This window comes from Perognathus longimembris, chromosome 13, assembly GCF_023159225.1.
Source record: "Perognathus longimembris pacificus isolate PPM17 chromosome 13, ASM2315922v1, whole genome shotgun sequence".
NCBI lineage: Eukaryota > Metazoa > Chordata > Mammalia > Rodentia > Heteromyidae > Perognathus > Perognathus longimembris.
Window position 1 is genome coordinate 34,977,188 of NC_063173.1, and position 14,939 is coordinate 34,992,126.

The window sequence follows — 14,939 nt, forward strand, 5'->3', positions numbered from 1 at the left end:
AAAAAATAGTTTAAAAATTACCTTTGTCTAGAGGCTGATAGGAGGTGGTGGCAAGAATATCTACCATAATACAAATATAATAATTTAAAATATGCACTGGGTTTTGGCTATATAGGTCATGAGTGTATGTGAAATGATGTAAAAGAAGTGTGTAGCAACAAGACTGCTGGTGAAATTTTTCCTAAAATTCTTCAAACACTGTTATGGTTTTTTAAAATTATTTATTTATTGCCAAAGTGATGTACAGAGGAGTTATAGTTTCATAGATAAGGCAGTGGGTACATTTCTTGTATATATTGTTACCTCCTCCCTCATTCTCCCCCTCCCACCTTCCTCTTTCCATCCCCCCCCACTCCATGAGTTGTTCAGTTGGTTTACACCAAATGGTTTTGTAAGTATTGCTTTTGGAGTCATTTATCTTTTTATCCTTTGTCTCTCAATTTTGATATTCCTTTTCCCTTCCCTAGCTCTAATTCAAGTATATACAGTATCCAGGGTACTCAGATGAGATACAGTGATAGCCCGGGCACAACCACAGGAAGGGGATACAAGAGGAGCAACAACCACAACAAAAGCTACGGTTTCATGTGGCATGTTGAAAATGATTAGAAGAGTGATATAACACTCGTTTCACTTAGCATCATCTTATGTGTTCATAAGGGCATAGCTATTGGGCTCTTGTGATCTTCTGCTATGACTAGCCTAAACCTGTACTAATTATTCCTTATGAGGGAAACTATACAGTCCATGTTTCTTTGGGTCTGGCTCACTTCACTTAGTATAATTTTTTTCCAAATCCTTCCATTTCCTTACGAGTGGGGCAATGCCATTCTTTCTGATAGAGATATAAAATTCCATTGTGTATATGTACCACATTTTCCTGATCCACTCATCTACTGAGGGGCATCTGGGTTGGTTCCATAGTTTAGCAATGACAAATTGTGCTGCAATGATCATTGTTGTGCTGGTGGTTTTAGCGTGTTCTTGCTTGTAATCTTTTGGGTAGATGCCCAAAAGTGGGGCTGCTGGGTCTTAAGGGAGCTCTATGTTTAACCTTCTGAGGAACCTCCATACTGCTTTCCAGAGTGGCTGAACCAGTTTACATTCCCACCAACAATGTAGTAGGGTTCCCTTTTGGCCACATCCCTCCCGCACTGTTATGTTTTTAAACAAAGAACTTTTAGGCATATTAGACCTTGCTGATTTGTTTTATAACTATCCAGCCTAGAAATTCCATCCCAAAAATCTTCCTATATGCTCTGTAGGTTTCCTATGATAATATATCTTGAAAAGGAAAAACTCAAACTATTAAATAAAAATTGTTTATTTTGTAACTATTGTTCAAATAGGGAAAAACTCTCTTTTCCATAATTTTAGGATGAATTATTTCACAAATAGTCTTTCTTACTTTATAAATGCAGAATACAGAGAAAAGTTTTAGCTGATTAACAACTTAGAATGAGAATTTGTATTTGGGGTACTTATTAGTCATACTTTTCTAAAAGGTGGTTTAAAAAGCATGCTATGACTTGCAGCCCTGCATGAGAATAGTACCACTTGGAAGCATTAAAAAAAATAGAAATAGCTGCTGGGTGCTGTAACTCAAGCTACTCAGGAGGCTGAGATATGAGGTTCACAATCAGAAGGCAGCCCAGCTAGGAAAGCCCATGAGACTTTTACCTCCAATTAGCCACCAAAAAAGCTGGAAGTGGAACTGTGCCTCAAGTGATAGAGTGTTAGCCTTGAACAAAAAAGCTCAGGGACAGTGCCCAGACCCTGCATTCAAGTCACAAGACTGGTGATTGGCATAGATATAATTCTAATTTGTATGTGAATGTGTGTGTGTGCTCACACGCATATGTGCACATGTGCATGTGCATTGGTACTCGGGTGTGAACTCAGGGCCTCACAGTCTACTACTTGAGCAAAATTTCCACTACCTGCACTTTTAAATTTAACCTGCATTATGACATTTTTTCTATATATACTTAATTCTAGACCAGGGGTCAAATTTTTCAATAGTATGTAATTTAGGAGTTTCATGTCATACAGTTTCTGTCCTGAGCATTCAATTATAATGTGGCTGTGTTTCAGATAAACAATAAACACAACATTAACAACTTAATCTCTCATTTATAGCACTCATTAATTTTGTTGTAGAGATACTGTATGGTTAATCTTGAGTTACAAGCCATCAATGGAAATAAATGGGAAAAAATGCAAAGTAGCGTACCATTATATAGTATTTCACTACACAAACACAGTAAGCAGTAATACCTTCAAGAAAATAGGCAATAACAGCAAAATGTATTAAAGCAATAGATAAGTGAAGAACATTTATTACCTTTGTATTTAATGTTACTTAATTGTAACTACATATATGATTTTGATTTGGGCCATCTTTAACAATTGGCTTACAATCCCTAAAAATGTAACAGTCAGTGCTTGCAAGTTAGCCTTAGTATATTAAACCAATGAACTGAAAATAACTAGAAAGCAGGGTGCCTGGATTAGCTCTACACCCCCCCCATCCATGGTGGGGGGGGCCTGGGCTTGTCTGCCTCTTCCGTGGGCGGTCCTTTCTCACTCTCTCACGTCCCCTGGCCAGTAGGGATTAATCGCGGAAGCTGGGACCCCAAGTAGCCTCAGTTCGCGTGTGGATGCGAGACCCCTGTCCTTTCCCCATCTCAAGGAAGACAGGGACGTGTGAGAGTCCCAGAGAAAGCCTCAGGGTGTTCTGGTTTATTCAAAGGAGGGTCCAACAATTTATACCCCCAAAGGCAGGCACAGGAGAGGGGCTACTGGTTGGCTAAAAGGACTGTCCTTCAGGTGATGTCATGGAACTTCCTCTATGGGTGAAGACCACAGCCCCCCATGGACTGGGTTTCTGGGGTCCCGCCATTAGACACATGCTCGCACCCATGGGCAGGGCCTTCTCTTCCGGTTGAAGGCGGAAAGGTGGGAGGGACAGGCTAAGTGGACCATCCCCCCCTTAAAGGTGCAGCTGTCCCCAACAGCAGGACACAGATATAAACATCTCCAGATAATTCTAATATGTATCCAAAATTAGAATACATTGCCCTAAGGCCTAGGATGGGTCTCATGTCTATATTTCTTATAATTTGTGTGGGGGGGTGGGGGAAGTATTCTCTGAGAAAAATTAAATCTTTGTAAGAGAAAATTGAGGATACTGGTAGCAAAAGCAAACATTGCCGAGTATTTAGTGGGGGAAAATTCATAAAGTAGCAGAATGCCTGGGATAGAGAGGTATAGGACTCTGGAAACAGGATTAGAATTGTCAGCCATCCTGGTTTGCTGGATGCAGGATTTTCAGAGCTAAAACCAGAAAAGTCTTAAGTGAATCTCTAGAGGCACTTGATGTTTTAATTTTCATTAATTTTAGTTTCTGTAGTCATATGTAACTAGTAGCAATTATATTAGTACAATAGATATTCAAAAGTACAACATGGCTCTTACACATATAAAATTTTCTTTTGCTTGATGATATGGAAAGAATTTCCAAGTATATTATTAGGGTAATATATGATATGATAGCAACAACTCAGATTCTAAAGTTACATCTTTTCTATCAAGCTGCTGTGATAGAAATTCTTCAGAAGTAAGCAGTGAACTTGCAAAGGAGAAAAAGGTTGTTTCCCAAGCTGCATTGCAGTGTAACTAATGGAATAATTGCTGATATAAATGTCTGGTATGACTGCCATTAAGGCAACTATAGTTTTTCACCTGGTTTCTTTTTGTAATCAATATCAAGCACTTTGCAAAAATGGCAGAATGAAGCCACAAACCTGAAAAGGACAATACTACTGGATTATTGGATCCCTGACCTTGATATCTTGAGCATCCCTTTCTATATCCTTAGTTGACAAGCACAGACCATGAGAAATTAATTATCATGTTTAGCACTGAATGTATTCCACAAAAGGTTGACTTTACTGGTAGTGGTCTCATTCAAAATATATACACAGGAATAATATCATTAAGAAACAAGGTGCAGAGAGAAAGCATAACATTTATCATACTTCATAAATTGGATGTTAAGGAGGAACTGGAAAGATAAAAGATAAACAAAATACAATTAAGTTTGAACATTATTACATCCCTATAAAAGTAAAAAGGAGGTCAGGAGTTTTAATAGCTGCATTTTAGATGGAAAAGGACAATATTTTGAAAAATTCAATCTATACTAGAGTTTCTTAAAATGTGATCAATAAGGATATATTAACTTGATAACATAGATATTCTATTGTGATTATGAATGTGAGTCAATTTCCTAAGGTTTTAGTATTTAACTTACTTCAACCAATATAAATTATTTTTTTCTTTTACATAGAAGAAGAGTCTGATATTTAGCCATCTTGTCCTGACAAATAACCAATTCACCTTTTCTTCAGTATATTCTTAAGTATTGATTTTACCAAGTGAACTCAGACATGTGTCACACTTATCCAGTACAGATCCCTTTCCTTGGAAATATAGTTTGAACATCAATCAGTCATCAGGCTTTTCACCTGTAATTCCTATCACTACTGTCTGTCAACTATTAAAGCCTAGCCACTTCTTCAAATATGTGACTTTTAGAAAGTAAAATACACATTTCCATATCCTATGGAAAAATATGCTTCTTGAAAAAGGATGCAACTGTTGATCTGATTAAATAGCATCATTAAAATTGCTTTACAATAATCTGACCAATGAAATTATAAACTCTATCTATAATTGCTTAATAATAAAAATAAAATTGCTTTTCAAGATGGGGCACAGGTGGTTCATACCCGAACTCTTAGCTACTCAGGAGGCTGAGATCTGAAGATCCCAGTTCAAAGCCAGCCTGGGCAAGAAAATTTGTGAGACTCTTATCTCCTATTGACCGTCAAAGAGCCAGAAGTGAAGCTATGGCTCAAGGGGTACTGGAGTGGAAAAAGCTAAGGGACAGCACCCAGGTCCTGAACTACAGCCTCATCACTGGCACAGCTGGATGCTGGTGCTCATGCCTATAATCCTAGCTATTCATAAAACAGGTCTGGAAGATGACATTTTGAAGACAGTTAGTATACAAAAGTCTACCAGATTCCATCTCCCAAATTACCAGCAAATGCTGTGATTTGTGTCCAGTGACAGATTACCAACAATGAACAAGAACAAAGCCCTGGCTCAAGCCCCAGAGCTGGCAGAAAATAAAAATAAAACAAAGAAAAGACAGAAGAAAGGAAAGAAGGAAGGAAGAAAGGAAAAAAGGAAAGAAGGAAGGAAGGAAGGAAGGAAGGAAGGAAGGAAGGAAGGAAGGAAGGAAGGAAGGAAGGATACTTTCCTAGGTTGAACACTATTTAGTTTAGAAATCCCTATTTCAAAGATATCTAAGCATTTCTTTCAAAATTTGTTTCTGAATAATAATACCACCACTAATAAATCAAACTCCAGCATTGGGGACAAGATAAAAGAAATTCAAGTGGAGAAGCAGTGTTAAAGGGTTTTCAACTGAAGGAGAATGTTTTTGTGTCTTCCAGATAGAAGAGAAAGCCATGAAATGACACCCACCTTGAGCTGCAGGCCTCCTGGGACTAGAGTGTTTGCTGGAAGGCTTTTAATGTGTTGGTAGACATAAGAGGAGAATTGCTCCTGTTCAGCCTGTAATTGGAGGCCAAGTTTAGAGAGATGACCTCTGTAGCTTTTGATAGCTGTCTGTAATTCATCAATCAGCCTGCTCATCTGAAAGGGTTAAGTCACAAGAGTTGTTAGCAAGAAGTAATTGTTGATGTCACACCTATTAGAGTTTTGAGCATCTAGCTCAAAAGGGTAAAATATCGTTAACACAAGAACTTAAGTGTAGATTTATCTTCAAGTAAAAAGAAGGTATACATACAAACATACACAAACACATTCCTTCATCAACTAATTTTATTTATGAAAACTAATCTTTTCACTTCAGTAATATGGAATAGATAGCCATTTATAATTGCTGTATGAAAAATACTTCTAGGTGTGATAAGTCTATGTGTGATAAATTTGCAAAGGACAGAATAAAACTTTCTCAGGACTTTAAACAATTCAATATATATAGTGTACTCCCATATTTCATTTTACTATAAGATGCTTCATTTTTAGAATATTATATTCTAGTATGTATTGCATTACACATTTAACACATATGTTAAATGTTATTGACCTATATTTGTTTCTGTTGACACTTATAATAAACTTATTATTTCTATCCCAGTTCTCTATAATACATTTTAAACAAATTTTATAGACAATTTTCCAAAATATTCAGCCTTCAAAAAATGTTCTACTCAAGGCAATATTTAAATGTATATCAATGTCAAAATAAAGAAAAGAACTTTCTAAGAAATGGCACACTCTTGCTTAGCTTTTTCCACTCAAGGTTGGCTCTCTACCACTTGCACCAGACCTCTATGGGCTTTATTTTTGCTGGCTAACTGGAGATAAAAGTCTCAGGAGCTTTTTTGCCCAGCCACATCCTCCTATCGCATAAATAACTAGAATGACAGTGAGAGCCAGCAGCACTCAAGTAAATGATTTCTTTTTTTCTGGCAAGACATACTCAAACTACTGAAAGGAAAAGAATACCAAGCAAGAATATTGTGTTCAGAAAAATTATCCTTTAAAATTGAAGAAGTATAGTTTTCCTAAATAAACTGAAAGGAAGAAATACGGCACCACCAGACCAACCCTACACGAAATATTTAAGGGAGTTGTACACTAGAAAAGAAAGTATGTCATCACTAAAATACATAAAAGTCACAAGAAGAACAGTACATGAAAGGTAAGAGAATTAAACACAACATGCCAAAAATCATCAAACCACAAAAATTACTAATAAGAAAAGGTTGAAGGAAACAAAAATTAAATAAAAAAATTAAATCAAGCAGGGTGCAGTCTCAAATCCCAAGGAGAAGTTCATGTTTATAAAAAAATAACCTTGGGGCTGGGAATATGGCCTGGTGGTAGAGTGCTTCCCTCCCATACACGAAGCCCTGAGTTCAATTCCCCAGCACCACATATATAGAAAAGGCCAGAAGTGGCACTGTGGCTCAAGTGGTAGAGTGCTAGCCTTGAGCAAAAAAGAAGCCAGGGACAGTGCACAAGCCCTGAGTCCAAGCCCCAGGACTGGCAAAAAAAACCCAAACCCCCCAAAAAACAAACAAATATAAAAAACCTTTAATATGACTTGATTAAACTTACTAATCAGAAGATATATACTGTGTGAGTGGAATTAAAAAAAGAAGACACAACTATATACTTTATATAAGGAACTCCTTGATGAAGATACATACAGACTGAAACTAAAGGGCTGGAAGAAGATAAATTATGCAAATAGAAATTAAAAATGAGCAGATGTAGTTATATCAGACAAAGCAGACGTCAAGTCCTAATGTAAAATAGAGTAGATTATTATATATTGATACAATAGTCAAATGAACAAGACATAACGATTATAATCATATATGTACTCAACATGGGAACTGGCAAGTACTAATAAATCCAAAGAGAAAGATACATTCTAATGTAATAATAATAGGAAACTTCAACACATCACTTCCCTCAAAATATCAGATTGTCCAAAGAAAAAAATCAATAAAGTAACATCTGAATTGAACTATACTATAAAGCAAATGTTTCTAACACCCATTTAGAGAACATGTCATTTAATAGAAGCAGAGTACACATTCATTTGACCAGTACAGGAATCATTTTCCAGAAAAGATCATATATAAAATCACAAACCAAGTCTCAAAAAAAATTAAAATTGATCTATTGTGATCTTCTGCTAGTACTACCCTAGAGTGTACTAATTGTTACCAATGAGGGAAACCATAGAATCTATGTTTCTTTGGGTCTGGCTTACTTCACTTAGAATGATTGTTTTCCAAGTAAAGACTTTCCTTACATATGGGGCAATGTCATTCTTTCTAACAGAAGCATAGAATTCCATTGTATATATGTTCCACATTTTCTTGATCCATTCATCTTCTGAGGGGCATATGGGTTGGTTCCATATATTAGCTATGGCCAATTGTGCTAAGATAACCATAGTTGTTCTGGTGGCTTTAGTATGTTCTTGTTTGTAATCTTTTGGGTAGATGGCCAAAAGTGGGGCTGCTGGGTCATAGGGGAGTTCTATGTTTAGCCTTTTGAGGAACCTCCATACTGCTTTCCAGAGTGGTTGAACAAGTTTACCCTCCCACCAATAGTGTAGTAGTAGGGTTCCCTTTGGCCACATTCCCTCCAGCATCTGTTGTTACTTATTTTCTTGATAAGGGACATTCTTATTGGGTGAGGTGGAATCTCAATACTGTTATGTTCAACATACCATGTGAAATTATGCAGTTTTCTTTTGTCTTTCCTCACCATGGTTTTAACCCTGGTGTCATTGTAACTGATTTTGGTACCATGGGTATTGTACATACACTTATTGGAAATGGGGAAAGGAAGGAGAACATCAAAAGGGAGACACAAAGGGTAAAAAGTGAACCAATGCAACAGCAATACTTACAAAACTATATACTGTAAGCCAACTATACAACCTGGTGTGGGGGAGTGAAATGGGGAGAGAGAAGGTGAGGAAAAAATGAGAGGGGAGGTAACAAGTTTCATAAGATATGTATGCATTGCCTTACATATGAAACTGTAACCTCTCTGTACATCACTTGAACAATAAATAGATCAATTTTTTTAAACCTGAAGTCATACCATGTTTCATAATAAAATTATGAAACAAGAACAAGAGGAATGGAAAACAGATACATGGAAACTGAATAGACTGTTTCTAAAAGACCTGTTGCTAGCAGAACGGAATTAAAATTTTCAATAAACTAGGTGACAGTGGTTCATGTCTGTAATCTTAGCTACTCATGTGGCTGAGATCTGAGAATTGTGGTTCAAAGCCAGCCCAGGCATGAGGCTTTTACATTTAAACACACACACACACACACACACACACACACACACACACACACACACACACACACCCCAGAAATGCTATGGCTCAAGAGGTAGAGCTCTAGCCTTGAACAAAAAAGCTATCAGACAGTGCCTAGGTCCTGGGTTCAAGCCCTAGAATTGGTACAAGAAACAATTCTGTTAAATATAAAACTAATACAACACATCAAAAACAACAGGATACAGATAAAGCATTATTGAGATGGAAGTTTATGGCAGTAAGCAAACATCAAAAAACTTGGGAGATCTTGCATAACTAAATAATATCCCTCAGATACATAGAAAAGCAGAAACAAATCAAATCCAAAGTTAGAGAAGACAAAGTGAAAAAACAGAACATGAATAAAACCACAGCTATAAAAATACAAAAGATCAATGAAAGAGTTAGTTTTCAGAAAGTTTAAACAAAATTTAAAAACCTTTAGATTAAACAAGAAGGGACAATTCAAAGAAATAAAATCAGAAACTAAAAAGGATACATTATAACTTATTCCACAGGAATAAAAATGATTATAAGAAAAGGTTAGGAGGAATTATATGCTAACACACTGAGAGATCTAGCAGAAAATTTTGAACGAATATGTAATATCCCAAAATTTAATCAAAAAGAAATAGGAAATATAAAATGGACTAATCATGCTCGATGAGATTAAAACAGCAAATAAAAATCTATCATTGAAAAAAAGGCCAAGGAATGATGGATGATATTACACAGTTAAATTCTGTAAAACATTTAATAAAAAAGTAAATCCCAATTCCTTCTGTTTTTTTCTCATTCAAGAATTTATTAAACATATACCATCTGCACAATCCTGTCAAGATTAGGGGAATACATAGGTTAATTTTTAAGATGGTACTGTCGCACAAGGATTTTACAATCTAATGATAGTGACAAGCAGTTTAACATAAACTGTAGAAAAGAAATTACAAGTAAATATTTGCTCCTGAGAAAAATTACCTTTATGTTACATTGTAAATTGGCAATTAGAAAAAACTGTTATTATAGGACATAGCCCCACTGTTAATTATTTTTTTATTTTTTTAATTTTATTGTCAAATTGATGTACATAGAGGTTACAGTTTCATACGCTAGGCCTTGGGTACATTTCTTGTACTGTTTGTTACCTCCTCCCTCATTCCCTCCTCCCCCTTCCCTCTTTAGTTGTTCAGTTGGTTTACACCAAATGGTTTGCAAGTATTGCTTTTGGAGTCGTTTGTCTTTTATCCTTTGTCTCTCAATTTTGATATTCCCTTTCACTTCCCTAGTTCTAATACCAGTATATACAGTTTCCAGTGTATTCAGATGCAATACAGTGATAGCGTGAGTACAACCACAGGAAAGGATACAAGAGTATCATCAACAAAAGAAGCTATGGTTTCACGTGGTGTGTTGAAAGTAATTACAACAGTGATATAACACTCGTTTCCATAACATGTAGTTTATATCACTTAGCATCATCTTATACGTTCATAGGGGCATAGCTATTAGGCTCTTGTGTTCCTCTGGTATGACTAGCCTAAACCTGTGCTAATTATTCCCCATTTATGTTGTTTGAATACATTGAAATGGAAGGAATGTTGCCAATTTTTTTAATTGTAAAGGTGAAATAGAGGTGACAGTTACATATGTCAGGTATTGATCACATTTCTTTTGAAGAATGCCATCCCCTCCCTCATTTTCTCCCAGTTTTTTTCCTCCCTGTCTCCCTCCTTCCCCCAAAGTTGTATTGTATATTTCCAACATAGTATCCAGTGGTTACCACTGCTGAGTTAGTTCACCCATTGTTCCACATTTTTGTGCTTCTCCTTACCCTCCCCAAATCAGATAAACTTACATCCAAGACAAAAGGTACAGAAATCAAATATGGCAACAAAAGAGAAAGAAAAGAAAAAAGAACCGCAAAAAGTAAAATAAAAGCCTCTTGTTTCTATTTCTTAGAATTCATTCAATAAGCATCATAGTTATTGTACATAGTTATTGAGCCCTTGTGACCCTCTCCTAAGAATATCCTCCTTTAGTCTCACTGTGAGAATGTTTATCATATCCAAGTGCAAGTTTTTGCCTTTTATTGTCCATTGGGTTTACTTATAGATTTATAGGCACATTCTAATAACTACAAAGGAGGGAAATCATGCAGGAACTTTGCCAGATTTTTTATAACAATAGAATTGCCCTTATACCAAGCTAGAGTGAAGCAAGGCACAAAAAGAAAATTGTAGATTTATATTTTAGTTGAACATAGATACAAAAAATCTCAAAAATAAAATAAAATATGAGCTGAATTCAAAGCCTAGCCAAGAGAATATGTGCCATGATCAGGTAGGATCCATGCAAGTGATGTGACCAGATGAGTCAACATAGGCAAGTCAATTAACATAACTGAATGAAGAACTGAAACCATACACAGAAATAGCATTTGATAGCATTCAGTATCTCATTACATTAGAACTGCTCCAAAAGAGAAAACTCTCAAGAAATTAGGCATGAAAAAAACCACAACTAATAATAGTAAAGGCCATATGTGAAAAACATACAGACAATAACATGTTAAATGGGAAAAAATCTGAAAGCATTTCTGTAAGATCAGGAGCAAGAGAATGATAATCATTTTCACCACTTTTTAATGCACTACTATATATCTTAGAATAATTAGGTAAGAGAAAGAAATAAAGAACATCAAAATTGGAAACTATGAAGTTTATTTATGCTTATGAATAACATAATTGTTCACATATGTTGGAACTTATAAACAATATAGTAAATAGCAGAATAGAAAAGTAAGTAACATTTTATATTTAAATAATTAATGCAAAAGAAACTCAACCATTATGGAAAATAATATACCTTAAAAAAAAACCTTACAAATAGAATTACCATATGATCCAGAAAATTCACTACTCTGCAAATGAAACTGAATCTTTATAATGCTGTTTACTGCAGCACTAGTCACAAAAGCCAAAAAATGAAACAAATCCAGTTGTCCTTCAGTAGATAAGTAAATAAAGTAAATGTGCAATATTTACATATTGGATACTACTCAGCCAAAACAAGAATGAAATCCTATTATTGTAGCAAAATAGATGCAAATAGGCAACATCATGTGAAGTGAAACAATCCAGACACAGAAAGACAAATACTGTGTCCTGCTCATTTATGGAAATCAATAACTCAGCCATGTAGAAATACAGAATGAAATAATGGATACTGAAACAAATTAAGAGGGGCTTCTAGAGGCTGGGTGCGAGAAAGAGAAAGGTAGAAGGTGGGTCCTAATTAGAAGGATGGATTAGACATGCTCAATCAATCTGTGAAATATACACTGATAGAAATATCACAGTAAATACCTCTAATTTGTATAATTAATATGCATTAATTTTTTTAACTCTATGTTTTTTTGGTATCTCTTATTTGTTCCTATTGAACATCTATCTCTTATCTTTCATCTCTCTCTCTTTTTTATTAAATTTTTATTGTCAAACTGAGGTACAGAGAGGTTACAGTTTCATACTTTAGGCATTGGATACATTTCTTGTACTGTTTCATCTATCTCTCTTTAAACATCCTTTCTTCTAAATAAAGTGTCAGCAATTTTTTCATAAAATTTGTCCAAATGATTTAACCCTGAAGTTGTTGCTGCAAGACAGTCCCAAGCAATCGGTAAAAGAATTGGGATGACTATGGTCAAATAGGATTTGACTTTACAAAGAAAAAGCAATGGACAAGATCGGGCGTGTTCAGGGTGGTACCCTGGATACTGTTTATACAAGTATTAGAACTGGGGAAGGGAGAGGGAATACCAAAATCCAGAGACAAAGAACAAAAAGACAACCCACTCAAAAAGCAACACTTACAAAACCATTTGGTGTAAACCAACTGCACAACTCTTGAGGGGAGAGGAGGAGGAGGAAGTGGGAAATGCGGGAGGAGGTAACAAGTAAAACAAGAAATGTACTCACGGGCTGGGGATATAGCCTAGTGGCAAGAGTGCCTGCCTCGGATACACGAGGCCCTAGGTTCGATTCCCCAGCACCACATATACAGAAAACGGCCAGAAGCGGCGCTGTGGCTCAAGTGGCAGAGTGCTAGCCTTGAGCAAAAAAGAAGCCAGGGACAGTGCTCAGGCCCTGAGTCCAAGGCCCAGGACTGGCCAAAAAAAAAAAAAAAAAAAAAAAAAAGAAATGTACTCACTGCCTTTCACAGGAATCTGTAACCCCTCTGTACCACATTTTGACAATAAAGAAAAAGAAAAAAGCAATGGACAGTATTTTGTTCCAGGTCTGTAGTTTCTGCATTGCTCTTTTACACACATTTCCTGTACTTTCTTTCTTATAGCAATCTACTTCAAGCCAGCCTCTTTTCATCCCTGTCCCAAATCCCCAATTAGATTACCGAAATACCTACCAAGTGGGGTCCTTCTGCCATTCTCTCTCTCTCCCTATTATCTCTCTGTACCCATTCTCTCTCTTTCCCTCTTTCTCTGTCTCTCAACTATCTTGCCCATTGGAAAGAATATAATACATCCTGAGAAGCCTATTGAGCTCTTTACTGTCTTCACCACATTCCCCAGCTTGGTATTCTCAATTTAAGGTCTTTAATAGTCTGATTCCCAATATTTGGCCTTTGGGCCCATGTTTCCATCAGAATCCCCTCTCTAACATATCCCTTCTTACTGTCTCCATTGTTCTAATATGTTCACGCACACACATACGCACAACCTCTCTGCTTTTAGAGTGTCATAAAATTAGATAATATTTTATTTATTATGCTCAACATTGTAATCTCATACATGAGGAAACCCTGGTTCAGAAAAGTTATTTATGTGAAACGCTCAATAATAACATTGAATCTCAAGCCTAGGAGCCCTAACAGGCCACTGTTTTACATCTCTTTCCTAACTCTATTCATCATTTAAATTCTTCTTACGTCAGCAGGCCTTCTAGTACTCATTACATGGATAGGACATTTAACATATAACCAAAGTTAGCTGTGTATGCAAAAATACCGTGTTCCTACCATATGAAGTTAGAAACTTTTCCCAAATGTCCTCCTCACTTTATACAACAAGCCCACGAGTCTTATCAATAACTCCCTTCACGTTAGACAGATGTATCTGAGGGGAGAAAGTAAACTCTGTTAAGGGCACAGTGGAAATTAAGAAAAGAGAGAGGTGGCAAATGGACCTCCCTTTCAGATATACAAAAAGTTTCAGATTCCCTATGTTATTTGTTTTGGCCAATGACATTGGAGCAGAAGTGCTACTGCTAGTTAGCAGAACTTTTCATATGCTACTGCTTGTTAGCCGTACTTTTAAGAACCACTTTGCAGTTCTGCCGTCTTTGTCATGAAAAAAGCAGTATCCCATAGAATCTGCCCCTTCATCCCTATCCGAGACCAAAAAAGACTAACTATAGAGAGCTACTTATGCACTGCAGTCAGTATACATTGACCAAGAAATATTTTGTTTTAAGTCACTGAGATTTGCACTTGTTGACAAATGAATCATACTATAACAAAAGTAGATTAACACATTGCTTTCCACAAAGTCATTATGACTCTACATAATTCATCTAGTAGGATACTAATGGACAGTCATTAACCACAAATTGAAATTAAAGTCTATGGTAATTTATATTAATCATACAAAAGGAAGCCTTTCATGACCAATCAGTAGAACTGGAACAAAACTTTGAAAATCAAAGAATGTAAGGTAGAAGAAAAGGCATGAAAAGAAAATATATGAATCTTAAAATACAGGAAGAGAAAACGGAAAAAGATATAATAAATGAAAAGAAGATGAGTAAAGAAATCAAAGAGAGAAAGCAAGGGGGATAAATAAGCAAGAAAAAAGAAGAAAAGAAAACGTGAAAACAATGACAGAGTTCTCTAGTGATTTTCTTTTCTTATTTTGTAGAATGAAATTCTGAACTTCCCATAATATTGTAAATACTCTAAGAAACAT

The 14,939-nt window shown here is 35.9% G+C and overlaps 1 protein-coding gene across 1 annotated transcript in view; it reads right to left on the bottom strand.

Moving 5' to 3' along the window:
• LOC125362741 (doublecortin domain-containing protein 1-like) overlaps nucleotides 1-14,939 on the bottom strand; it is a 211,940-nt gene that overhangs the window by 37,517 nt on the left and 159,484 nt on the right. The window contains exon 12 of the mRNA XM_048361661.1: nucleotides 5,557-5,727. Coding sequence (XP_048217618.1) covers nucleotides 5,557-5,727 — 171 coding nt within the window. The remainder of the gene's footprint in view (nucleotides 1-5,556; nucleotides 5,728-14,939) is intronic.